Source organism: Cyrtonyx montezumae, unplaced genomic scaffold (genome assembly GCF_038088225.1).
Source record: "Cyrtonyx montezumae isolate F1298 unplaced genomic scaffold, pur_monq_1.0 scaffold_32, whole genome shotgun sequence".
Classification (NCBI taxonomy): domain Eukaryota; kingdom Metazoa; phylum Chordata; class Aves; order Galliformes; family Odontophoridae; genus Cyrtonyx; species Cyrtonyx montezumae.
The window spans coordinates 3,134,346-3,159,033 of record NW_027072037.1 but is presented as its reverse complement, the minus strand read 5'-3'; the positions used below and the strand labels follow the sequence as shown (position 1 = coordinate 3,159,033).

At 44.3% G+C, this 24,688-nt stretch overlaps 1 protein-coding gene and 1 long non-coding RNA gene across 2 annotated transcripts in view; one reads left to right on the top strand and one right to left on the bottom strand.

The window, feature by feature from the left end:
* Positions 1-7,063, bottom strand: part of PTH1R (parathyroid hormone 1 receptor) — a 107,017-nt gene extending 99,954 nt beyond the window's left edge. Inside the window, exon 1 of the mRNA XM_065744856.1 lies at positions 6,365-7,063. Within this exon, the coding sequence (XP_065600928.1) occupies positions 6,365-6,439 (75 nt within the window). The 5' untranslated portion in view covers positions 6,440-7,063. The remainder of the gene's footprint in view (positions 1-6,364) is intronic.
* A 1,486-nt stretch (positions 7,064-8,549) lies between these two features.
* Positions 8,550-10,774, top strand: LOC136053895 (uncharacterized). The gene is made up of 3 exons (XR_010622691.1): positions 8,550-8,606; positions 9,351-9,519; positions 10,494-10,774. It is a non-coding gene; the product is annotated as an uncharacterized LOC136053895 (long non-coding RNA).
* The last annotated feature ends 13,914 nt before the right edge of the window (positions 10,775-24,688 follow it).

The window sequence follows — 24,688 nt, the reverse complement described above, 5'->3', positions numbered from 1 at the left end:
TTGTGTCAGGGTGGAGCTGCATACACTGTTGGCTCTCTTTGCTGTCCCCACTGGTGCAACCCCATCTCTCCCTCTTGCACCTCAGGAGCTCATCCAAACCTTTGATGTGCAGACACCATTCACTGACCCAGCAACAAACCTTCTGCATTTATTTCCCTTTTCCCATCCTGAGTTATTTTCTTGCTAGGTCAGGGAGTTTAGTCATCTCATGGAGGAGAAGGAGGTTGAGTTGTGGGTTAAGTGGGACCACACCTTTCTGAGCTGTTTCACTGAGTTACTTTTCATGTGTCACTGCATCAGGCCAACTCCTTCCTGCTGTCTGTACCCTGGGGTCCCTCCAGTGCCCTCAGAAATACAGGGCTTCCCCAGCAGGAGAGAGAGAAAGAGAAGATAAATGGCTTTCTCCCCTTGACTTTCCCTCCACCCCAGCTGCAGCGCTTGAAATATTTCTCTCTTGACCAGGGATAGCACAATCCCTGCTCTGCTGAAATGCCTCGAGCCAGGAATGCTGGAAGAGTGAGAAGAGAAAGGGGCAGAGAAGTCCACTTTCTGCTTTGCTGGCTGAAGGGGAAAATGTGTGGGCAGAAAGACGGGACAGCCTTGCAGAAGATTGCAGTAATGAAAGCATCGCCTGAGTGCTCTCAGGGAGATTTGTGTAATAGGAGGATCAAAGTACAGCCTGATAACAGGGTGTCATCCAGCCAAAATTTTCCATTCTTAGAATCAGGTCTCTGGAAGTCAAACCAAGCTGGGCCTCCAGAGGGAGACTCCCAAAGCACAGAGCCCCACTAATTAGTAATAAGGGTCATCCTGGCCTGATTGGAAACAACAGGTTAACATCAAGCCAAGTGTAGCAAGCGTGAGTTTGGATATTTGTTCCCATGACAAATCCAAGCTCAGGAACAGACCCAGGAAGAAATTCTGCTGGTTGCATTTCAGCTCCAAGCATCACTTATTAACGGGACCATCCTGCAAAAATGTGCAGCACAAAGATCATCCTCGTTACAGCAGTTCTTGTAAGGTCAGCTGCAGTTCAGGCTGAGAGATCCACATGGTATTGTAACATCCATGTGGATGCAGAGGGAGGGAGCAAACTCTCAGTGCCAGGGCAAAGTGTCTGATCTTTAAAACTGGCTGATCCTCTTGAGGTCATCACTTTGTTCAACAGCAGTGGGACTGGGAGGGATCAGAACCCAAAAGCTTGTGATGAGCCCAGTGATAGCCCAGGAGATTGAACAGCAAGTCAGTCTCTTGAGCATGTAAATTTGCACTAAACTTCATCACCATCTCACAGCAGAGGGAGATGAGGATGGAGCTGCTTGGCAGTGATGAGGACCTGAGGGCCAATTCCCAGGCAAGAGGCAGTCAAACTCTTGAGAAACCAAGGCAAGATAAGTGTATGTCTGCGCCCCAAATATCTACAAATCAGAGACTGATTTCAACTGCTTTTTATCAGGTGGCTGAGCAGTAGATTCCCAAGCACAACCCTACAGAGTGAAAGCCTCCAGCCAGCATCTTCCACCCATGGACCCATTGGTGTGCCCAGGAATGGAGTTACAGAATCATAGAATCATTTGAGTTGGAAGTGGCCTTTAGAGGCCAACTAGTCCAAGTCCCCTGCAATGAACAGGGACACCCATAGCTCCATCAGGTGCTCAGAATCCCATCCAGCCTGACCTTGGGTGTCTGCAGGGATGGGGCATCCACCACCACTCACCGTGCAACTCTTCCAGTGCCTCACTATCCTTCATGTAAACAAGGATCCAGTCTAAATCTCCCCTCTTTTGGTTTGAAACCATTTCCCCTTGTCCTATCACAACAGACACTGCTAAAGAGACTTGTCTCCTTCTTTCTTACAGCCCCCCTTTAAATACTGAAAGGATGCTCTCAGGTCTCCCCAGCCTTCTCTCCTCCAGGAAGAGAACGGATGCCAAGTCAACGGATGCAAAGATGTGAGACGACTCGTGCTGTCATGGCAGGGATCTCAGCATCATTTTGCACGTGGACATGGGAGCACAGGGGCTGCTCAGCTGTGCAGTGATGGGGACAGCAGCTGTCCCTGCTTGAGCTTGAGCCGTCTGGACCGGGTTACCCCTGGCTGAGACTGCAGACACACTGCCCTCCCAAGGATAATCCCACTGATCTCAAAGCAATGCTTTGGGGCTATTTCTAGGAGGTCAGAAACCAAACAACAACTGCCTGGACCTAAAAGGCACACTTCAGGTTTCATTTCCTGCAGCCTTGACCCTCCGTGTGCATATCTGCCCCAGTGCATTCCCTATTCCCTCTGCACCAAACCCAAGCCTGCTCATGTTGGGTTTGCCACTGAGCACTTCAGGCTTGCACAGGGTGAAATCACAGCCCGTGCATTACCCTGACGCAGAGCTCTGTTTGCTTTATATTTTGCGGTTGGGTATTTTATAGTCCAGGGATATCTGCTAATCCCAAAGTACAATAACAAAAACCATATCTTTCATAAATACACAGGGCAGGGATGGGCACACTCCCAAGCTCATGTGGAGAAAAGAACATTTCAGACATTGTTTCCTTGCACTTGGAGGCTGTCTTTATTTAACGAAGTCAGACAGTAGTCGGGATTTGCAGGATCTCTATGTGAGATTATTTGACAATTACTCTTTTTATTATCGGCACCATTCTGAGGGAGAATATGATTTTTTCTCCCTTTCCAGCTACAAATGTTTCACCTGACATCATTCCCCTTTCCAAATCCATTTAGAAGTGATTCTGATCAGAGGGATAGACAACAAGGAGTGAAGCAAAGAGCAAAGCATGGGCCAACACCTCCTTAATCCAGTGGCTTTGCTGCAGGACACTGGGGTCTTGGCTACTTGGTGCTCCTCCAGTGTGAAGCAGGATAACTTTTCTTATTCCTATCAGACCTCCCTGCTGGAGAGCAACATCAGCACTGGTGTGGACACAGCTCTCTTGGGAGTGAGGGCTGGGACCCTCCTGAATCATAGAACCATGAAGGTCGGAAATGACTACTAAGTTCATCTAGTCCAACTATCCTGACGATGACCTGGCCAAGCTTGTCCACATTTTGAGTCATTTTTGCAAGAAAAGGGCTCCCAATCCCTTTCTGACACCTCCTGCCTTTTCAGGGGTGCGTTCCAGCTTCTCTGCAAAGCCAAACTTCAGCAGTGCCCAAGCAGAAGGACCAGGGTTGGGGAATTGCAGCCATCAGGCAGGACAGGAGCCCGTTCTGCCAGCCAAGTGCAGACCCCAGAGGAGCAGCACCTCCTGCCATGGTAGAAAGGCAACACTTGGTGCCTTTCCTCCCACCCATTTCACACCACACCAGCACCCACTTTTCCCCACCATGCAGAACTCTGCAGTTGGCTCAGGATGTTACCCACCTCCTGAAATTGAGTTATTCCAACACAGACCCCACAGGAAGCATCTGAGCAGGGCATCGCTTTGTTATATACATATATATTTATATTATTCCACAGAGTATCTCTGACAGAGATAACCAGGCTCAAGCTGAGGATGAAACTGAGTAAGAAATGAACAGCTCAGCAGAGCAAACCATGGGGGTATTGGCTGGAGGAGGGACACAGGGAGGTTTTCCTGACAAAAACAGTGCCCACATCTGAAATTCTCCCCTCCTGCCAGTGTTTGACCCACTTTTAAAGCTCCTTTTGCATGCATCATCTTTTCAAGCCCGTATCTGCAGGGCTGTCTGACTCAGGCTGGTCTGACCAAATAGAAAAATGGACCCAAATGTCACCCCTTCTCCTGACAGATTTGAGTGCAAAGCACTCAGTCAATAAACTGATTTCTGCCACCGCTTAAGTGGGTGTTAATCAGGAATATTCCTGGAGGAGGGCATAGAGGAGAGCTTCTCCAGATTGTTGGGGGATCTGGGGGAGAGCAGAGCATCATCCACTCCTTTTGCAATGGGACCCACTCCCACTGCACTTTCAAGTGTGAATTCCCCCCATGCTTAGAGTTAACGTGAGGACACACACACAGCACAACACGGACCATCAAATACATCATTCCCCATCCCTACTCCAGTTCTGTTGTCACTTTTTTTTTGCCACCTTTGCCTGCTGATCAAAGAAACTACAGGAATGACAGCCCCAGATTTAGGAGGCATGGTGCTCTGGGCTTCACTGGCTCTAAGATGCAAAGGTCTGAGCAGCAAAGAGCTAAACAACCACAACTCTCCAAACTCACATCCTCCAACCTTACATCCTCCAGCCCCATGTCTTCCAGACTCACATCTTCCAGTCTCACATCTTCCAGCCTCGCATCCTCCAGTCCCATATCTTCCAGCCTCACATCCTACAGTCTTTCAACCTCACGTCCTCCAGCCCCAGACAGATGAATCGTGCCCTGAAATTCCAAGAGCTCAATGCGACATTCTGTGGGAATCCTCCTGACCCTGAGGACCAGGTACCACTCTTAGCCCAAACCAAAGCTGTCACAGTCTATCTCTAAATCAAATCCTTGCATCCCTATCATTCTGAAGCTACCCTCAGGTTTTAGGGGTTTTTTTCTTTTTTTTTTTTCTTTTTTCTTTTTCTTTCCCAGGTTAACTCTGCAGCTCCTGAATTTTCAGGGTGATTTTTCAAACCTTTGGGCAAGCAGGCTTGAAAATCAGTGTCCAAAATATTCATTTCATTCTGTCCTTTTTAAACTGAATGGGATTTCTGGTGGAGCAACTCCTGATGTATTCCCAGGTCTGCTCCCCCTGAGCTAGAGCATGGAGCTCCTGATCACAAAGGGTCTGTTCTGATGGGAGTATGACAAATAAACACCTACAGGAGATACCAGACACTGAGACACGGCTCACTGACTGCTTCCTTGCATCTGCTGGTGACACGGGGATGTACTGGGACAGGGAACAAAGTGGGACTGAGAGTGGATGTGGGCTGTCAGTGCTTGCCTATCTCTCCTGGATTCTGAAGTTTGCTCAGCTCCAATGGGGCTGTTTCAACAACATCAGTCCTAACAGGAGCTCTATGGGGACAGCAGGTGTTACAGGATCTACAGAGCCCGTCCTGACACAGCTGTAGAGTCCCTATGGTCAAAGAGATGCTAACCCAACCCAAGAAGTTGGGAGAAACCTCAGATCTCACTAAAACCTCACTGAACCTGCACTTTCTGCCCCTCAGCATCCCTCAGTTTTCTTTGGGCTTTGAGTTGTGCATAGAGTTAAATCAAGACAGGGATGGACTGTGACAGAGACTGTTTTCCAAGGGGCTGTCTATTCTCATTGATTGATGTTTCCCCCCAGCACGATGCTGGAAATGGGGAAATACCTCCCCACCCACCCTGCATGAGGCCCTATCAAACCCCCCAAAAAATGTCCCCGTGTGACAGCCCGTTGGATAGGACCTGGACAGAGCCAGGACTGGGGTCCTCAACCCCTTTCCCCATGCACCTCAATTGGATAGATGATCTGCGGGGTCGTTTCCATCTTTAATAGTTCTATGATTTTATTATATCCATCCCTCCTGGAGAGCAGACACCACATTAAGTGGCATCTGGTGATCAGCTGGTGGCCGTGCCACTTCCTACACCAGAACTCAGCAAGAAGCAGTGATGGCGATGCCACCCATCACCATCAGGGATGGAGAAAGCAAAGCACGTGTCAAAGCAGCACACCCAGCAACGAGTTAATACCCCGTGGCCGATTTCTGTGTGCACTTCATTTCTGTGGCAGGACTTTGGGGAGACCACCCGGGGCTGCAGAGGGTGTCCGTAGATCTCAACCCATTGCCCATCACCACCATTAAGGAATCTAAGCAGTCTTTAGCCCTTTTTTGTCACCTCTCTAAAGGTTTCCTCCTTTGGTGTGCTCAGGAACAGGTGAAAACAGTGCCAGGGAGCGAAGGGTTAATACTACCTTCATGCTCCTGAGTGTAAACTGTCTGCAGTCCCCACGCTCTCCAAAATTAATCTCGGAGAGCGAGGCACTGTTTTGCCGAGATCAAGCAGATTTGCAAATGAGGAAGATGAAATGAAAATGAAATGAAATGAAAGTTAAATGTCTTTTTTTTTTTTTTTTTTTAAGAGAGAGGAAGGAAGGGGAAAAAAAAGGAAAAATCGCCCTTTCCTGGGAGGTGTCTTTTGAGCGATCCCCCAAAACGCCTTTCCCGGAGTAGCTCCCTGTCAAACTACACGCGCTCCCGTCCGGAGGGACTGAAAAGTGATTCAAACTCTCCGGGAAGCACAGACATTTTAATTTCATCTGGTGCAGCGGCTCGGAGAGCAGCGAGATCAGCCACCGGGGCTGCAAATTCGTCTCTCTCTTGCCTCCTCAGTGCCCCAACGCTGCGATTTTACTCATCGAGGAAAACAGGAGAGAAAAAGAAGGATCGGAGGCACTCACCAGAGCGTAGACCGAGCTCAGCACGGAGCAGCAGAGGATCAAACCCAGGCTGTGATAAACCAGATATGATCCCATATCCAAGGGGCTCCTTCCAGCATCCACGCTCTCTCGGGGAAGTTGGAGGACGGAGAGGTCTTCCAGCGCTCCGCTCGCAGATGATTTCTCCTTCTCCTTCCCTCCCTCCAACCCCCCCCCACCACCCCTCACTCTCCAGAACTGGTGTCTGTTTGATTGTTTTTGTTTGTTTGTTTGTTTGTTTGTTTAGCCAAAAAGGCACATGACGAGAAAGCCCGGTCCTTTGCTTCGCTTTCTCATGGCTGGAGATGCGGGCAGCTCCCGAAAGGCAGCGAAGGATCCCATGCGAAGAAGCGGAGTGACTTCGGTTTCGCTCAGAGCCGCAGCCCCCGGTGCTGGTTGTTTTCGGCGTGCATCTGTCTCAGAGCAGAAAAATCACATCCATATGTCAAAGCCGCGCTCTTCTGTTTCCTTTTTATGAGGCAGTGGGAAGTTCAAATAATTTCTTTGTCAAACGCAAACACACAGAAAGAGGCAGAGAGAGAGGGAGGGAGGGAGAAAGGCGAGAGAGGGGTGGAAGGGGTGGGAGATCGGAGAGGGTGGGGGAGGCTTTAAACCACTGCTTTATTTTTAGATCCAGTAATTTTATCTTTTGGGTTTCGGAGGGGTTTGGAAAGGCAGGAAAAAAAAAAAAAAAGCTTTTTTTTTTCTTTTTTTTTTCTTTTTTTTTTCTCCTCTTTCGGCTCGCAAAGCACTCTCCAAGCAGAAAGTTAAGGGGAAAAAAAAAATGAGCGAAAACTCGGAAATATTTTCACTCCTCAATTACTTTTCGCAAACAGCGGTGCTCTGGGGGATTTTGGGTTTTATTTTTTATTTTATTTTTTTTTTTTTGCTGGTGTATCGCCGCGCGATTCGCCTCCACAATAGGTTTATTCTCCAGCCCTCCGGCTCGCAGTGTGTTTCAGTTACAAATCGGGATTTTTTCGCTCCTCTCTCCCTCTCTGCCTCAGAGGATCTGCAGTTTCAAAAAGCCGATTGAGTGCAGCGTGAAAGCGCGAGGCTGACGACCCCCCCCATCTCCTACCGCCACTCTAGGTACTCCGTTTTAGAATATTTTTTTTTTTCTCGCGGCAGAAAAAGAGAAAAGAAGGATTTTCCCTCCGCTACGTGGTCTGATTTTTTTTTTAATACGTCTCTATATCTTTACTGTTTTTATTTTTTCCCGTTCTCTCACTCGCACGGGAGCGCAGTCCTCGATCCGACCCCCCCTCTAACCCTAACCCTAACCCCCTCTCCCCGGGAGGAGCCCTCAGCGGAGCCCCCAGCGCATCGCATCCCTTTCGCCCTTCCCCGTGTCCCCCCACCACCTTGCACACCCCGTGGATGTCACCAGCATCGCAGTTTCACGGTGGGGATGCTACTAGCAGCTCAGCCGGGCGCTTTCATTCATAAAATCGCGAGGTAAATATATCTATAATAATAAGAAAAGTACACGATAGCCCTTCTAAAGCCATGCCGCTAGGGAGTGAAGCTCCGGCAGCCATCCTCTGATCATGTGGGGTTTTTTTTTCCGGCGTGGGAAGAGAATCGTGGAGGGGAGGGGGACAGGGACGCCCCACGCGGGACACAGCGCTGAGCTTCGGGCTGACTCATTGGGGGAACTTCGGACATCATCTCCTGCGCTTTGCTTTATTTTGCTTTCCCTTTTCACCCCCTCCCCCCCCCCAAAAAAAAAAAAAAAAAAGAGAAGTAACCCCAAACCAAACCCAACAGACCCCAAACCAAACCCAACAGACCTCCGGACCCCGTCGGAGGGAAGATGGTAAAAAAGAAAAACAACGATGAGTTGTGCGCGTTTCTCTTTTATTTTTTTGGAGCGAAGAGAGAGAGAAAAAAAAAGAGAAATAAATAAATTTTAAAAGGCCTCTACAGTCGGTTTGTTGCCTCTTTTTTTTTTTTTTTTTTTTTTTTTTTCACGGCCCCATGGCTGTGAATAGGTGCCTTCAGCTAATTTTATGAAAAGGGGCTCTTTCCAAGGCTAAGGTAGAGTAGGGCTTCCTGTAAGAGAGAGAGCGAGCGGGAGGGAGGGAGAAAAAAAAAGTGCAGCTCTTGATGCAATCTTTTCCTCCTCCTTCTTCTCCTCCTCCTTCTCCTCCTCCTCCTCTTTGCAAGCCCTCTGCCTCTCCCTGCCAGCCCCGACAGATCTCCGCACTTCGGGGGGAGCGGGGTAGGTATAAAAACCCCCTCCCCCCCTTTTCACCCCGGCTTAGCCCCCATTGGCCGGCCGTACTCAGCCTGTGACCGGCGGGCTGCAAGGCACGGGGTCATCCGCATCCCACCCCCGTCCCACCCCCTGCACTCCGGTTGGGCACTGCGTGCTGAAGGGGGCACCCACGCGAAAGATTTAGGATAAAGGATTTAAAAGCGATGAAGCCAAACCCCCTTCCCCCCCCCCCCCCTCACCCCTCCGAAATCCACCCCAACCCCATCAGTCTGCCCCATCTCCCCCCCAACCACTCTGTTCCCAAATCTGGAACCCAACGTAAGGATTAAAAAGATATTTTTTGGAGGGAGAGGGGCTCGAAAAGGAGAAGGAAGGAGGAAAAGAAAAATATATATATCTGTTGCAAAGTTTCATGGGCCCCATTGCAGCTCCTTTGCTGGTTTTTAATCCTTCTTTTTTAATTATTATTTCTTGCTGGAGAGGGAGGAGGGAAGGAGCAAGGGGGCACCTCATTTATTGCATTGCCCCCACCTCCTGCTGCTACCAGGATCTACTAAGCAGGATCTGATCCAGTTAAGTGGACATCCAGACTTTGCTCACCTCTATTTATCCAATCCCTAATGTGCTGGGACTGGACTAGGGATGACTCTGTGCTGATAATTTCTCACTCCAATCATTTAATGATTAAAGGCAGCTATTACTGTACTGCTTAAGCTGTGCAAGAAGGAAACTGTCCCCTCTCTCCAGCCCCAGCTCAAAGTTGGCCCAGCAGAGCCCCACTCTTATGGCCACCAAGACTATGAAGGATGTTTTTCTGGATCCCTGTTATCTACAATCAAAGTAAACCACGTGCTACAGGATTCCCTAAATCCACTTCCAGCAGTCTACGTCTGCTTCATTGCTCCTTTCTGGGAGGGTGAGATTTGCAAGGGCTGTAGGTCTTTGGAGTCATGAGCATCAAATGCATTGTGACCAGCTCTAAAGAGGAGTTTTCTCAAGTAGTGAACGTGACACATATCCCAAGGCACTCAGTGCAAGATAGAAGTGAGGGCAGGTGAGGTGGGCAGAGCAGGCATGTGGGAGCTGAGCACTAGGACTGTATGACTGTATGACTAAAGTCACAGCAAATCACACGCTCATAGAATCATTAAGGTTTAGAAAAGACCTCTGAGATCACTAAGTCCAACCACAGCCCACCCCCACTCGGTGCCACATCCCCATAGTTATGGAGCAGCTCCAGGGATGGTGACTCCACCACCTCCCTGGTCAGCCTGTGCCACTGTATCGCCACTCTTTTGGGGAAGAAATGTTCCCTAACATCCAACCAGAAACTCCCCTGGTGCAACTTAAGGCCTAAAACCGTGGTTGTGATTCCCAGTCAGGCACCAGAGGAGAATTTCCCAATTCGCATCATCCCAGCACTTCTCTTCCCAAGCAAACTGCCCAGTTCTTTCCCTACATGAAAAGGATCCCCCTCTCTTCCTGATTCATTGGGTGCTGAGGATCAGGCCCTCCACTTTTAGGCCCTACCGCCATTGGAAATTCATGTTTATGCGAAGCCAGGCAAGAAACAGCTGAGTTTGCTCATTTTTGAGGAGGTGTCCCCAGGAAAGTGCATTTATCATCTCCATTCATACCCAGACAATGTGTATTCCCTCAGCCAAGGTTACAAGGCAACCCTTCCCTTCTCTGCAGACCTTTGAGAGGCAGATGAGCTCTTCTGCATGTCCAGATACTGCTGTTGTTTGGGATGATGCCTGTGAGCTTGTGCGGTCTCTTCCCACTGGAGGGCACAGGACTCCATTCTCCAGCAGATCTATTCCAGGCATCTCTTTCCATCAAGGCAAAGGTAATTCGGACATCTTAAGTTTTGTTTTGTTTTTCTTTCAGGTTTTATCCATGAACATGTGTATAATGAACCCAGAAGGAATGTAGCACTAAAAGAAGCCTTTGTAATGTTGTTAAGGGGACCCTTGGGTATGGCACATGTTGAACTGAGTTTCTCCGACGTCTTACAACAAACCAAAATGTTTAGATCCTCCTCCTGATGTAAAACAGTATAAAAAATACATAATCAATCTAAACTCACTAAGGTTTTGACCAGGAATTATTGCTCTTGTGACCTGGCTCTGTATTGTAGCTAACTTATACACGTCCTAATAATAAACATCTCCTCCTCCCAGCTGGGTGAATGTTTCCCTTCTGCAGCAGATGAGATCCCAGCCTGGATAAAACACCTCTTGTCCTTTTTCTCCTGGGTCACTCAGGTTCAATGAAACATCGTGGCTTACATCAGCAGAAGCCACTGATCAGGGGAGGGAAAGGTCTGACATGGATGAGGATCCACACTGCAAAAATCCCTCATTGTGCAAGAAGTCAGTCCAGTGGCTGAGTGTCACTGTTTTCTGCTCTGTTTTCACTTGGCTTTTGCTGGTGTTTTGTTTGCAAAGTCAAGGCCAAAATATACAAGGAGCAGCTTTGGACATGTCGGGTTTCTGCATCAAGCCAGATGGCCATCATGAATTTCTGGCCGTTTTTGTTGTATGTGCTGTAAAGAGCAGAGTTTTGATGTCAACATACTATTTTTACACGGTCAGAGCAAAGAAGGAGTAGAATAGAGGTCTAATTGACACTGTTTGCACAAAGCTGAAGTCGTAATTCTTGGCTGAGAGGTCTGTGGAAGCAGTGTGCGATGGCTTCTTTGTTGGCTCTTTAGGAAAACATCTGCTCTGGGTCTCATGAACGAATCCCAGGATGAAAAATTGTCTCAAAGCAAAATGAGAAGCCGGGTGAAAAGCCCAGAGAAGCTGCGGAAGCTCCATCTCTGGAGGTGCTCAAGGCCAGGTTGAACAGGGCCCTGGGCAGCCTGATTTGGAAGGTAATCCTGATCAGGTAATCCTGCCCATGGCCCAGGGTTGGGACTGGATGAGCTTTGAGGAACTTTCCAGCCTGAGCCATTCTATGACTCTATGAGTTTCTGCATTAGCATCCAGTGCTCAAGGGACAGGGCAGCTTTGGAAATGAACGTCAGAATAAGGAAAATATACTTTTTTTACTCACACATTGAGCAGTCGATGAATGCTCAAGAGAAATGAGGGTAAGAGTCGAAGCTATTAAAGCACTTCCTGGGACAATGTTTTGGTTTTCAACAGCTTTCTGTTTTGTTTCAATTCCTTTTAATCCCTGCTCCCCTTCCTCCAAATGATAGGAAATAAAAAGTAGTAATAGATTTTTCAATATAGGAAGAATTCAAAACTAAATTTGAAAATATTTTTTATAAATTACATTTCTCTGCAAAAGCTCTTTTCTTCTTTAAGCACACAGAAATGCTTGTGAGATGTGGTCATAGATGGGCTATGCACCTCTTCTAACACCCTTCAGTATGGTTTACAAGGTGCCAGAGCAGTCCAGTAGATCTTCTTTTATGTCTGTGCTCATCCCTGAGCTATTATCCAGGTATAGCTTTAGAAAAATGTTTATGTGCTGTGTTGATGAAAGCAATGCAGACTTCCATCCTTCCAGTGGGAGATGTATATTTGAGGCCTTGTATGTTTCCAGGCGAGAGGATATATTTATTCATATATAAAGCCATAAATATATGTATGGAAATCGAACAGATTTGGGATGTGAGTCACACAGCCATGAGCATCTGGCATGATGAAAGAGTGGGGTTCAGTGTCATACGTGGTGTCTCAGCTCAGTAACTGAGGCAAAGTCATTATGGTGGGGTGGGGCGCCCGACATGAGATCAGAAAATGGATCACAGAGCTGAAAATGGTCTGGGAGAAAAGGAGGATGAGGCATGTGGAGTTGTCTCTGGCGGCACACCTGGGCTTGGATCAAGTTTTCTTCTCACTGTGTGTGTCTTGTCATCCAACGTGCAGGCAGAACCAAGGGCAAATTCCAGCTGGGAGGTGAGCAAGGAAAACCCCTCCAAAACAGCCAGGAGCTGAAATGATTTGGCAAGCTTTGCAGGAGAAAACTGCCAGCACAGAAAGACGAGGTGGGAGCATTACTCCGACAGAAGAAGCTCTGATTAGCAGATTATCGCTTAAGTGATGCTGATCCCAGCCACGCTGCCTTCCAAATGAGCCCTTTCACAGCTGCCAGCTGCATCACGGAGTCGTGAATGTAAATGAGTGGGCCAGATCCTCTGCTGGCATCCATCGAGGCGGCTTTGACAGTCTGTCGTGGAGCTACAACAGCCGGAGGAGTTTGGCTGTAGCAGGAGCCCGACTTGCTTTGCAGATTTCCTCGAGAGCCTGTGGGAAAAGGCCTGAAGCTGGGCATGCTGCAGGATGGGACAGCATCAACAGCACAGCAGCAAGGACCCTTGAAACTTTAACTTTCTCCAGTTGCTGTCAGACAAAGCCTTCTTTGTAAGCAATAATTGGTTCTATTTTTACTATTATTTTCATTATTTTTTATTTTCTATTACATTTATCGTTCTTAATTAATTAGTTGGTGTGTGTATTTATTTATTTTTCATTTACTTTCTGTTCTGGAGATGAGACTGGAGCTATCACTCCCACCTGACACCAGGCAGGGTGAAAAGCATCCATGCAAGCTGGATGTCAGAAGCTGGATCCTCCTTATTGGTAGCTGTAAGAGACCTCTGCTGAGTCAGGCAGGGGAAAAGATGAGATGATTTATTAGGCTTTTTTCTTTTCTCTTTAATAATCCCTCCCTCCCTCTCTCCTCTCTTCTTCTCTCTCCTTCTCTCTTCCTCTCTTTCTTTTTATCTTCCCTTCTTTCAGTAGTTGCTGAGCTTGTAACCTGTTTTCCAGTACCATCCACCAGCATATAGCATCTTACCCTCATAAAACTCTATTTTATCTCCACCCAGCTTGGTGGGCTGAGCGTGTGGGGAGCATGTGAGGGACTCTCATGAGCAGCCTCGCATTCTCTAAGCTGTGCATTCGCCTGGGGGTGAGCTTTCCCTGAAGCATAGTCCATTTCAGCTCTGATAAGCATTCAAAGGTGATGGCCTGAAACCTGCAGAGATGGGAACAAGCTCTCTTTGTGAGGCTGTTCCAGCTTGCTGCTGCTGCACACTGGAGACTTTCTGGGTGTGCTGGGTGCATTGAATGGAATCTTTCATTTGGTTCCTCAGACAGCCTAGGAAGATCCTCAGCTTTTGTCCTGAATGGGATTGCAGCCTAGTCCAGGGAAAGATCACAAATACCAAGCCCTGATAGTGCTTAGGTTATTGGTTTGAATCCTGCTTTGATGGTGTAACCATGCTGTGGACTTGGACTTTCAGCCTAGGACAAAGGATACTGAAGAGGTGTGATCAAAAGGAGGAGATCAGTGTGGAAAAATGATGATGAGAGTAATGGGAAATGGTTGAGTATCTCTCCTAATAAAGACATCAGCAACAGAAGTCTGAAAATTTTGGGGTAGGTGGAGAGCAAACAGAAAGATGTGGCTTTTTATGATCGTTGTTCTTTAAGTAATGACATATTATATATTTTTCATATATATTTATATATATATATTCATTTTATTATGTTGACCCATGATGTCACAGGTGGACGTTGGTGGGATGACAGTAGAGGCTGAACCTTCCTACCAATATCCCATTACATTTTGTTGCCATGTGACAGACAGCAGCTGAAGGGCAGTCTGACTGAATGGAGCCTGACATAGAAGTGAGAATGAAGCAGAAGAGCTTCATTGAATTCCTTCATTCAGAAAAAATGGCACTCACTGACATTCACTGATGCTTGCTGAATGTTTATGGAGGCCAAATAGTGGATGTGAGCACAGTGAGGCACTGATGACAGCAACGTGAAAGACAAGTAACACTATAGACATCCATGCTGATTTTTACAAGTGTGGCATGCAGTTCATTGCTGGCAAGAACACATGGATAATGGTAGGGATGAAGGTGAAGAATAATGCTTTGTAGCTGAGGATTTGCTCTATCAAATAGCTTTATTATGCTCTTTGTGTCTGTTGTAGTTCCCATTAAAATAAATGGGAGACATTACTTTTGGAGTCATCTTAACGTATAGGGAAGGTGATTTTCTATTTTCACAGGAAGCATACTCAACCTCTGGCCAAGTCCATCCCATCTGACAGACTGGTCTTTGGAGAACAGTAACCAGGAACACATTCCATGTCCCACGTGCCACCTGTTCATCTGCACCACTTCTCCAGCAGCTCATAGGCCCTGTGCAGACTGGGTCTGCCCCAGCCTATGTGTAACCTATCTGGCTACTCAGATGGAAATTCAGGGCTTGGAGACTGATAGGATGGCCTTATGGAAGACATGGCTTCAGCAGCATTCTTTCTCCGTCTCCATGTGTTTCTGAAGGACCAGTCTGATTCTGGCTCCTGCTGTTTTAGGCAAGAAATCTCACACTTGTTTCTGCTTCCACAAAGCCTGGAGACAGTCATGTTCGGTGTCACAGGAACAGTGGAGTCTCTTTATGTTGCTTCCTTCTGCTGCCTAAGGAAAAGTATTGCTCCTGGCCCCTATAGCATTGAACATCCCTTCTACAATATTAAAAAAACATCTCCTTCACAACTAGGCTCTCCAGCTTTATTTGGAGGCTTGCTTGTCTGAGAATGTTATTCCTTCTAGTTGACTTGCTGCTAAAATTGTTAATCGAATCGTAAAGACTCCTGAGTTGGGAGGGACTCCCTTTCCCCTTTCCCCTTTCCCCTTTCCCCTTTCCCCTTTCCCCTTTCCCCTTTCCCCTTTCCCCTTTCCCCTTTCCCCTTTCCCCTTTCCCCTTTCCCCTTTCCCCTTTCCCCTTTCCCCTAGACAATGGCAGGAATGTAAGCTCATAATTCATCTGTTTGGTTGTGGGTTTTATTTGGATATGGGAAAAATGGAGTTATAGACCGCAGGTCTGTGATGACTACGAAGGGAGCCTTGAGTGACCACTTACTGATAGAGATTCTCACACCTAAATGCATACTTTTAGCCAGACAAACATCTCTCCTTTTGAAATATGGGTTTTAATATTCCCAGGTCAAAACTGAGGTAGCTCATCCTATTGTGGGATGAATCAATTTTTAGAGATATTCATTTCTCTCCACTAAACCAATAACGAAAATCACTGACTGCATCAGACACCAAACTTGTATTTACATTTGTGTTGACTGAAGGTCACTAATTATCTCCAAAAGAATTTTAAGTGCTTCAGAAACACTGTCACTCAGGTCTCCCTGAGTCAGTTTTGGAGCTACAAAATACAGAGAATACATGAAAGAGAACGAAGAGTTGATGTTTGCCTTTTGTTTTTCATCAGAATCATAGAATCATTCAGGTTGGAAAAGACTTCTAAGATCATCACATTCAACCCCAACCCACTCCACCATGCCCACTGACCACGTCCCTCAGTGCCACATCTCCACTCTTCTTGAACACCTCCAGTGATGGTGACTCCTCCACTACCCTGGTCAGCCTGTGTTGGTGCATCACTATTCTTTCTGAGAAGAAATTGTGCCTAATATCCAACTTGGTTTGGGTCAAAGTTGCCCCTTCTAAGTTTTATAAGGAACAGGATATAATTTTTCTTCTGACAAAACTCAAACTTTCTTATCACAGTCAATCTTGAGAAGGTTATTTCACAGAATTCACAGAAATGTAGGGAATGGAAGGGATGTCTAGAGATCATCTAGTCCAACCCCCCTGTCAAAGCAGGCTCCCTAGACTGGTTTGCATAGATAAGGATATCTGTTAAATGAGGCATGTCACAGCCTGGTGTCCATCCCTTATGGTATTTTATTTATCCATTAGTAGCCAAGGAAGATGCCAAGAAGTGGGGGAGCCATGTTATCCAGGAAATCCATTTTCTAGGTTTCCACACCCTGTGTGATCAGTTTTGATGAAGCTGTATTCTTGAGCCATAAACTACCCATTTCTCTTCAATATCTGATTGTTCAGCATGATAAAAATGTCTTGTCCATCTTCTGCTTTTTTTATTTTCTTTTTGTTTCAATCAGATATCTTCCCGGTCTTCTGAGTTTCAGAGACAGGTAGACAAATGGTTAATCTTATATCCTGCCATTGTCTGCTAGCTGGAAAAGAAAGAGTTGTGGTGGATGAAAAACTTTCTGGGCTCCTTTAGCCCAAAGAAATATAACTGTTACAAAATCACTGCAAAATCATTAATATTTTAATTGAAAAAAAACCAAAACTTATTTCTTTTTTTCTGGCTTTGTACAAGTGCATACATCTGTCATCTGGATAGGAATTTCCAGAAGAAATGACATGCTCCTTTCTGATCTCTTCAGAACTACTAGTGGTTTGGAGAGCATCTGCTGGACAGCTTTCTGGGTTGTTTCTTTTTGCTAATGAGCTAGCAGTGTATTTTATTTCTTTTTTTTTGTGCCTTTTAGTTGTTCCTATCCTTTCAATCCAGGGGGTAGTAAAAGTAAGTTCTTCTAAATAGTAAACAAAGCTTCCTACAACCTCCTATCCCCATCCACGCTGGAAAATTATTTTATTACATCTGTAAATTTTCCATTCATGCCTGAGGAGTTCTTATGACAGCATTCATGACTTTGCTAAACAAGGAAACCGAGCAGAGGACTGGTTAGTGTCTATTGCATAGAAGATGGGCAAATCACATTGCAACATTAGGCAGAAGATGTATGGGCTTTCCAGCCATGTGCATTATTAAGTGAAGCCTTTGAATCAATGCCCGTGACAGTCAGAAGTCCTGTAAAGCCTGAGTGGAAATACTTGTATGTGTGCCTGTGCATGTGCTCTTCCTGTGCACTGAGCCTCTTAAGATCCTAAAATGAGTCACGTTTCTTGGCAAAAAACAAGGGATACCCTGTTCCCTGAAGTAAATGACAGTCTAGAGAGAACTATAGGCTCAAGCTATTTTTTTTTCTCTTTTAATAAAAGAATTTGAATTTAGATGCCTTAATTGGCTGTGTCAGGAGCTCAGGTTACTGATTCCAAACAAAATATCCTCACTATGTAGCAACACCTTCTCCAAATTGAAAGAGGGAAGGAAGGAAGGAGAGAAGGAAGGAAATACGCAAAAAATACACCAGTCTTTGGAACAAGTACTTTTTTGCAAGGGTATTAGGTGTTTTCAGTTTTGGAACATTTTCCAGGTTCTCTATTAAAACTTTTTTCTTAGTACTAGTTTAACAGAAGTGAATGCCAAATTAAATCTATTTTCATAGTTAATTTTCCAGATCAAGGATCCTTGCTCTTTCAATACTGGTGTAGTCACAAACAATGAATTTCTATCTTTCAGTATGAGATCTTGAATCGAAACATTTCTCACAGAGATGTCTTTGTCATTGTCTTCTGGACTATTTCTCAGTGTGAAGGACTGTGAAAAGAATAAAGTCATGTATTGTATTTGAGGGAGCAGACGCTTATTGTTAGGACTGAGCATGTTGGGGACTAGTGGGTATTCTTTCTTTCTGCTTATCTCCAGTTTTCTCTGTGTGATCCCAGCTGGGAGATTCTCAATGTGTGGAATTCTGTGTTGCCTACAGGCAAATGAATACTCTCTATATTGAACGTTCTGAATCAAAAAAGCCTTAAATAAATGTGTTGGGAACAACTGAGGTATAGGTGTTCTCAGTCTAAGTTGGGGAGATCAGGCAACGTCTTGAGGTACCTTTTGTATCTACTTCTGCTATTCTTCAGTGATGCTGGAGCACAGTCAGGGAACCTTGTCTGTGGCTAATCATATGGCTTGGCTGGTTCCTTTGAGTGCCAGATTAGATCTTACAGTAAAATTTAATTAGAAAGGATCCAGTTTAACTGAAGTATCTGGAGACCATTTCTTTACCAGTCTCATCCTCTATCCATAGGGTTTTCACTACACTGACACCTTTCTCATTTTGTTTCTTTACATTTAAGGGGAAAGAATCTTCCTTTCCCTGTCCTAGGACTTAAGGATGTCATTGAAGTTTCCCAGTTTTCTTCACTGAAGTGAAAACTACTCAAAATACTTATTTTTTTCAGCACATTACTGCTGCTGGAGTGTCCTGCAGATGGTGTTCTGCTGTGTTTGTAAGGATCTATGGAAGAGTCTGAATGCCCAGCTCTGGCCACAGGCTGACCCAGTCTCAAAAATGCCATTTACAGAATCCCAGGTTTTGTCTGATTTGAATGTAAGAATCTAAGTGAAATATCATCTTTCACTTTTTCAGGATGTAATTAACTCATTTATCGGAGTAGGTGGAAAAGCTGAAGTAGAAGCTGAAAAAAGCTGCAGGTGCCACAGGAAACAAGACTTAGTGAGACAAAAATTTAAATCTTATCCCCTGATAAATGGAGAGGAATCAATGTTTATGAACTCCAGAGCAGCTAAGGAAAGAAAGATCTGTGTACCTTTCTCTGCCAGGTGATATGAGACAAATGGAGCCCCTAGCCATCTTGGTCTATAAAGGGACAGATGTCTGGTTTTGTAGAAGCATGGTGAATATGGGAGCTGGACACAACAGATTTGTGCAGTTGCAGCTAAAGTATTGCTTTCTGTCACCTCTAAATCAAATTTTGTATCTCCTTGTCTGGAACAGGCCTTGCTGTTTTCTTATCTTAAGTAACAGCCATTCACAGAATGGGAGTGGGATTTACTTTCTAAAAGATAGGTATTTCCTGCATTGTGAGATACTTTGTGCCATACAGCATATCCACGTGGAGCTGAAATAACTGAAAACTGGGTTTAGGGGGGACTCCTGCCAGTCTGGAGAGTGGCATGCAGATCCTTTGAAGCACTGCAATGGTAGTGAACTGTATTCAAACTGATGAATCCTTCTGGTCCTCCAGTGAGATCGCAGCTGTTAGGAGGGGAGTTGTCTAGATGGTCAGAGTTAGGGAAGAAGTCACTACGGTATCCCATTATTATAAGCATGAAGTCACAGAAAAGAAAAAACGTACCGTATTGGCAGCCTATTCTTATTGTCTGAGGTCAGGACACTTGGGGCAAGAAAGAAAGAAAAACAAAAAATGCTACACATCGTTGGAGAAGGAGCACTGCCAAAGCACTGGATCCACAGGGATTGTGGCAGAAAGAGTGACCCAAAGCAACATCTTCCTTGTGATGTTACCTTGATTCAATGGGTAACGTTAAATGAAAGAGATGCATTTCATCGGTCTCCTGTCGATGTCAATCTCCTGTGTTGAGATGAAATGTTGACCTTTCTAAACTGAAATGTTTCCCTCCAGGAAAGTTTAAATATTTTGACTTTGTTCCCGTTTGAGAGGAAAACAAATGTCAAAATATCACAGTCTCCTTGTGCAAGAGCAATGTCACTGCCCCATGTGCTGTGCAGTTGCATTTGTTGCTCTGTTTATTGCATCTAATGTTTTTTTTTTTCACTGGAAAGTTTTAAATGGAGATGTTTGGAGTTGGTTCTGAAGACTGGAACAAGGCTGAGCATACTTCTATAAGATTTCTTCTCTTTCTTTCCTCATTTTCCAAGTAATGTGATAAATTGAATGATGTATAGATTCCACATACATGTTCCTAGACTTTATTTGCACACGAGCATGGATTTTATGCAGTCATGAATGCACAGTGGCAAGAAGATAATGAAGACAAACAGAACAGTTTTTATGCCAAATAGTTGCAGCAGACAAAAGGGAATGGAATTCTAGTGACATAATGCCAGAAGTGTGGGGAGAAAATATCTAAAAAGAAAAAAGGGAGAATTGATTACTGTATGCTTAATTCTCAGAGAGAAGCAAATTTGTAGCTGAGAGGTAGGAGACTTTCTGGAGTGCTGTAAATGATATAATCATTGTCCAACATAATAGCAAAATGGTCTTCTGAACGTTGGCCTGAACTAAAGATACATTTCTAGGGTATCTCAGATTCTTATCTTTGAGTGAGGTTGAAAGACAGTGTTGTCTTTTTTTAGCTGATGTCTCTACAAGGAGTATAGGGGATTGCTTTAAAGCAGATAACTTAATTTCAGATGGCTAAAGTTAGGTGAAAATGATCTCATTTCTCTGTCCATCTCCTGCTGCTGCTCAGACTCCAGTTGAAGACATTCTATACTCATTAACTCCAAGAGAATTTCTAGTGAGCTAATAAAGGAAGGAATTTATGATTTCAGAAAAGGATAAACATCAAGATCCCTGCTCTTAACAAACAGCCTTGAAAAAAACAGAAGGCAGGCAGTGTGTGATATGCTACATAGACAGAGGTCTTGAAATAGAAAGTTGGTTCAACATTTCTGTGAGATGTCAGCAATTTTTAACTGAGCTTTGCCTGGAGATATTCAACTAGTTGGAACTAATCCATTTCCAGAAGAGGTGAATCAGTGTCTAGCAATTCACTAAGCCAGTTGCCCAAGTGCTCGCTGCTAAAAATCAGTGCTGGTTGCTAAAAATCTGCATTTCATTGCTTTCGGGAGGGTAGAGTCCACTGACAGGCACAAGTGCATCCAAGGAGGCAGCCTCAAGTTCTTCTTTGAACTGGTGGGGACAGGAACTGAATCTGTCAAGCAGAACATCTCAGACCAGTCCATAAACCTTTGTGGGTGTGAGATGAGTGGGTGAGGGGTGGGGAAGGAAAAGTGCTGTGTGAACTAGGGAACAGTTTTGTCATTGAGTATAAATTAGCCCCAAGTACTTTGCAGCTGCAATGAAAAAATTGGTCTCTGCCCATCCAAGGGGACTGGAAATGAACTTTCAGGTATAATAGGGACTGACAGTTTGACAGTTATTTGAATACAGAGCAGCATACATTTGCTTGCATGCTCTGTAACAACTCTTCCTGAAATAAATGGAGCTGGATTAAATGGTCAATAAGCCTCTTTTGTATTGGCTTTGTTTATATTCAGAGCCAGTAGAGATTTGCCATCAACCTACTGATTGAGTCTGGCAACAATTTAATCAGACCTTTGCTTGTAGAATGGAATAATGCCTTTCTCTTGCTAGGACACAAAGGAAAGCCAAGAAATTAAGCCTCTCACTTAGGGTTTGAATGATATTAAAACACAAACCTAAGAAATCTCCTTTCTGTGAGACTTCCTGTAGGACAGTTACTCATGTGGGATTCAGCTTGCAAATAAAGACAGCTGAAATTAGACATGAGATTCAGACATCTAAAAGTGAAGATATAAGAATATGTAGGAGTCAACCACAAGTGAAATCCTTTTGAAAAGACTCTAGACAGGTCATTCTCTTCAACAGCCATGGGGTTCCTGAAGGTGGAAAAGAAGACATCGTGTTCATTAATAGCATGAAAGATAACGAGGTGAGTAGTCCATCTGGTATTACATAGAGCTACTTAAACACAAAAATTGGCTGGTATCACCTAATGTTACAGGTCTGAAAGTCAGGTGTCCAGTCAAATTGAGAGTCCTCGGAAGGAGGCAGTCATTTCCAGAAGGTGGCTTGAGGAGGTGCCATCCTTTGAGGAAACCTTTGACCAGGAGTCTTCGCAATCTGCAAAGAGGAAAATCTTGCATTTTGGACAACCAGTGTTTGTTCCATTAATCCCATGTGTCAGTTCCTATGAATTCTGGTTTGGTTTAAGTCAGGTTTAACTTTTAGCCCTGTTTCTTAAAGCAAAGACTTAGAATTAAAGAACACCTTTAAACAAACAAACAAACAAACAAGACCCCACTGTTCCACAGTATTTGTGCTGACTATTACGACTATTCTGTCCTTTGTTACTCAGTGATCTAACATAAGGAAATCATCCACCCTTCTCAAACTTGATGTTGTTGTGTGATAGTGGACAACTAAGCCTTCACTTTCTTAAGACTCATCTAAGGAGGGTTTCTAGTCTTGTGGAGTCAGAGTGGATTATGGTTCCAGAATAACTAGCATGATGCTTCTCTGTAGCCTACCAGAATGGAGCATCTATGTGACTCATTACTGTAAGAGGGAGTGCACTGGCAAGATTGACAGTTCTGTGATTCTGTGTCTAAGGCATGCATGCTATCCACACATCACTCATAACATGCTCTTTAAACAAATAAATTCATCTTGATGATCATTGAGGTCCCTTCCAACCTAAGCCTTTCTATGATTCTAAGATCTCTTCCTGCTGCTCTGTTACTTTAGAGGAATCTCCATGACTTCTAATTTTCCAGGGAGGGGCTACTTTATAACAAGGACACTCAGGTGAATTCAGAAAATACTCTAGATTCATCACTGAATGTCATATTTGGGTTGACTATTTGTTACCCGAAATAGTTGTGGCTTTTCCTTGGGTCCATCAGACTGGCTTAGTGCATTGGCCACATAATTGTTTCCTTGACCTTAGGTTTCACTGTATTTGTGACACACCTGTTTTATGGGGTTTTACAGCCTTCTTCTGTAGTACAAAGAACTAGAGACAGTCAAATTTAATAATTCAAAGATTGTAATCTGGTCTAAACTGATTGTATAGGTATTGTACCAGGGATTGGTTTGTCATTAAACCTACCCTAGCCTGCACTCTGGAGAAGCTGATCTCTCATCATGGACTCTAGAGGGAGCCTGGATGACTGCTTTAGAGCAGATATGCAATTTCTAGACAGTTAAAATGAGGTGATACAAATCCTGGCAGGGCTATTTTCTATCCAGCAGTTCTTATTACATTTTTCTATCTCAGCAAAATGCAACGTTCAGTCTTGGAAACTGTGTAGTTCCAGTTGTGTTTCACTTATGCTCTGGTGAGAAGCTGCAAGGAAACCACAGGTATCAGAAGGGAAACTCAAAGATAATGGGGACCTTTATACCCTGATGAAAGATTCCTAAGGCTGTTACTTTGCTGATGAGCAGAAAAAATGATGGAAGCACTTGGAAATATTGGTGTTTTGCAGTACTAAAATTCAAGAAAAATCTGTATCAATCATATTTAGTTCTGTTCTTCCTCATCAGAAAAATTAAATCTATTACAGTTATTTTACAGCCGTACACTTATTTAATTGCATTCCAGATCTGTTTGGACCCTGTCCTTGTCCATCTATCTGCCTTTCAGGACTCTCAGATGTTGTCTCAGTAACTTTTGAACCTGTTGCTCAATTTTAAGTAAATTTCACAGCTGGACAAAAGCTCTGTAAATACAAAATTACAGCAAGTTTTGTGAAAATATGTTGTTGTGTGAAGAGGAAATGTTACAGAAAAAGAGCCATGTGATATGCTCTTTTTCTATGAAGAAACAGTAAGGATGGAGCTGCAGGAGAGAACATTCTGTAAGCTCTGCTGTTCATGGAACTGCTTTTCTTTTCCATTTTCTTCTGTTTAAAGAAGAAACTGCTTCTCTACGTTTGTCCCAAATGTAAATAAAATTCATTTATTCTATAGGATCTGTAAACTGTGGTCATGCGATTGCATTATGGTCTGATGAGTTTGAGAAGACAAAGCCTAATTTAGAACCATGTTATAAAAAGAAAAGTAGAAAACCCTCTAAGCCCCAGTACTATAGTAAAATTTGCTTAAATGCATCTTTGGTATTTTTTTTTTGTGGTCACCTACTTTTGCAATGTTGATTTCAGCAACACAAGGTCACTCAGAGGGAAATTATGACTAAATGTTATTGGACTCTTGAGAAAATCTAACTAGGCAATTCCCTGAAAAGGAGATTGTTATGGGAGGGAAAAACAAAAAACAACTACACAATAAGGCAAAAAAAAAAAGGCAAAAAAAAAAAAAAAAAAAAGGTGTAGAATGGGAAGGAACAGTTTACAAGTCCATATCCAAACTTACTGATGTTGATCAGGATTTATTTTTGTTTGCTTTCCTGAAATTAACATAAACAATGACAACTGGGGCTGGGAAATAGGTTCATGGTTTGTCCAGGTTTGCTGTTGATGCCCTGTTCTTCATGCTAATAAATTCATACAGGCTAAAGAAAGTTCTAACAAAGATGAGAACTAAATTACAACAGCACCTCACTGAGAACAATGTGGTGTTTTTTTCCCTCAGAACTGCAGTTAGGATAAGATTTATGGCTCCTACTTCAAGAGCTCACTTTCTTAGTAAATGAATCGGGAAAAAAAATGTCTTGTTCACAGATGGTGAGCACTGTCAAGGAGAAATTAAGTGACTTGATGGGGGTAAAAGAACAGATTATTTTGGAGTAGGAAAGTGCTCCCAAACTCCTTGCATCCTTGCCTGATGATTTAGAAGAAGGTTGTCAAGGAATTTTAAC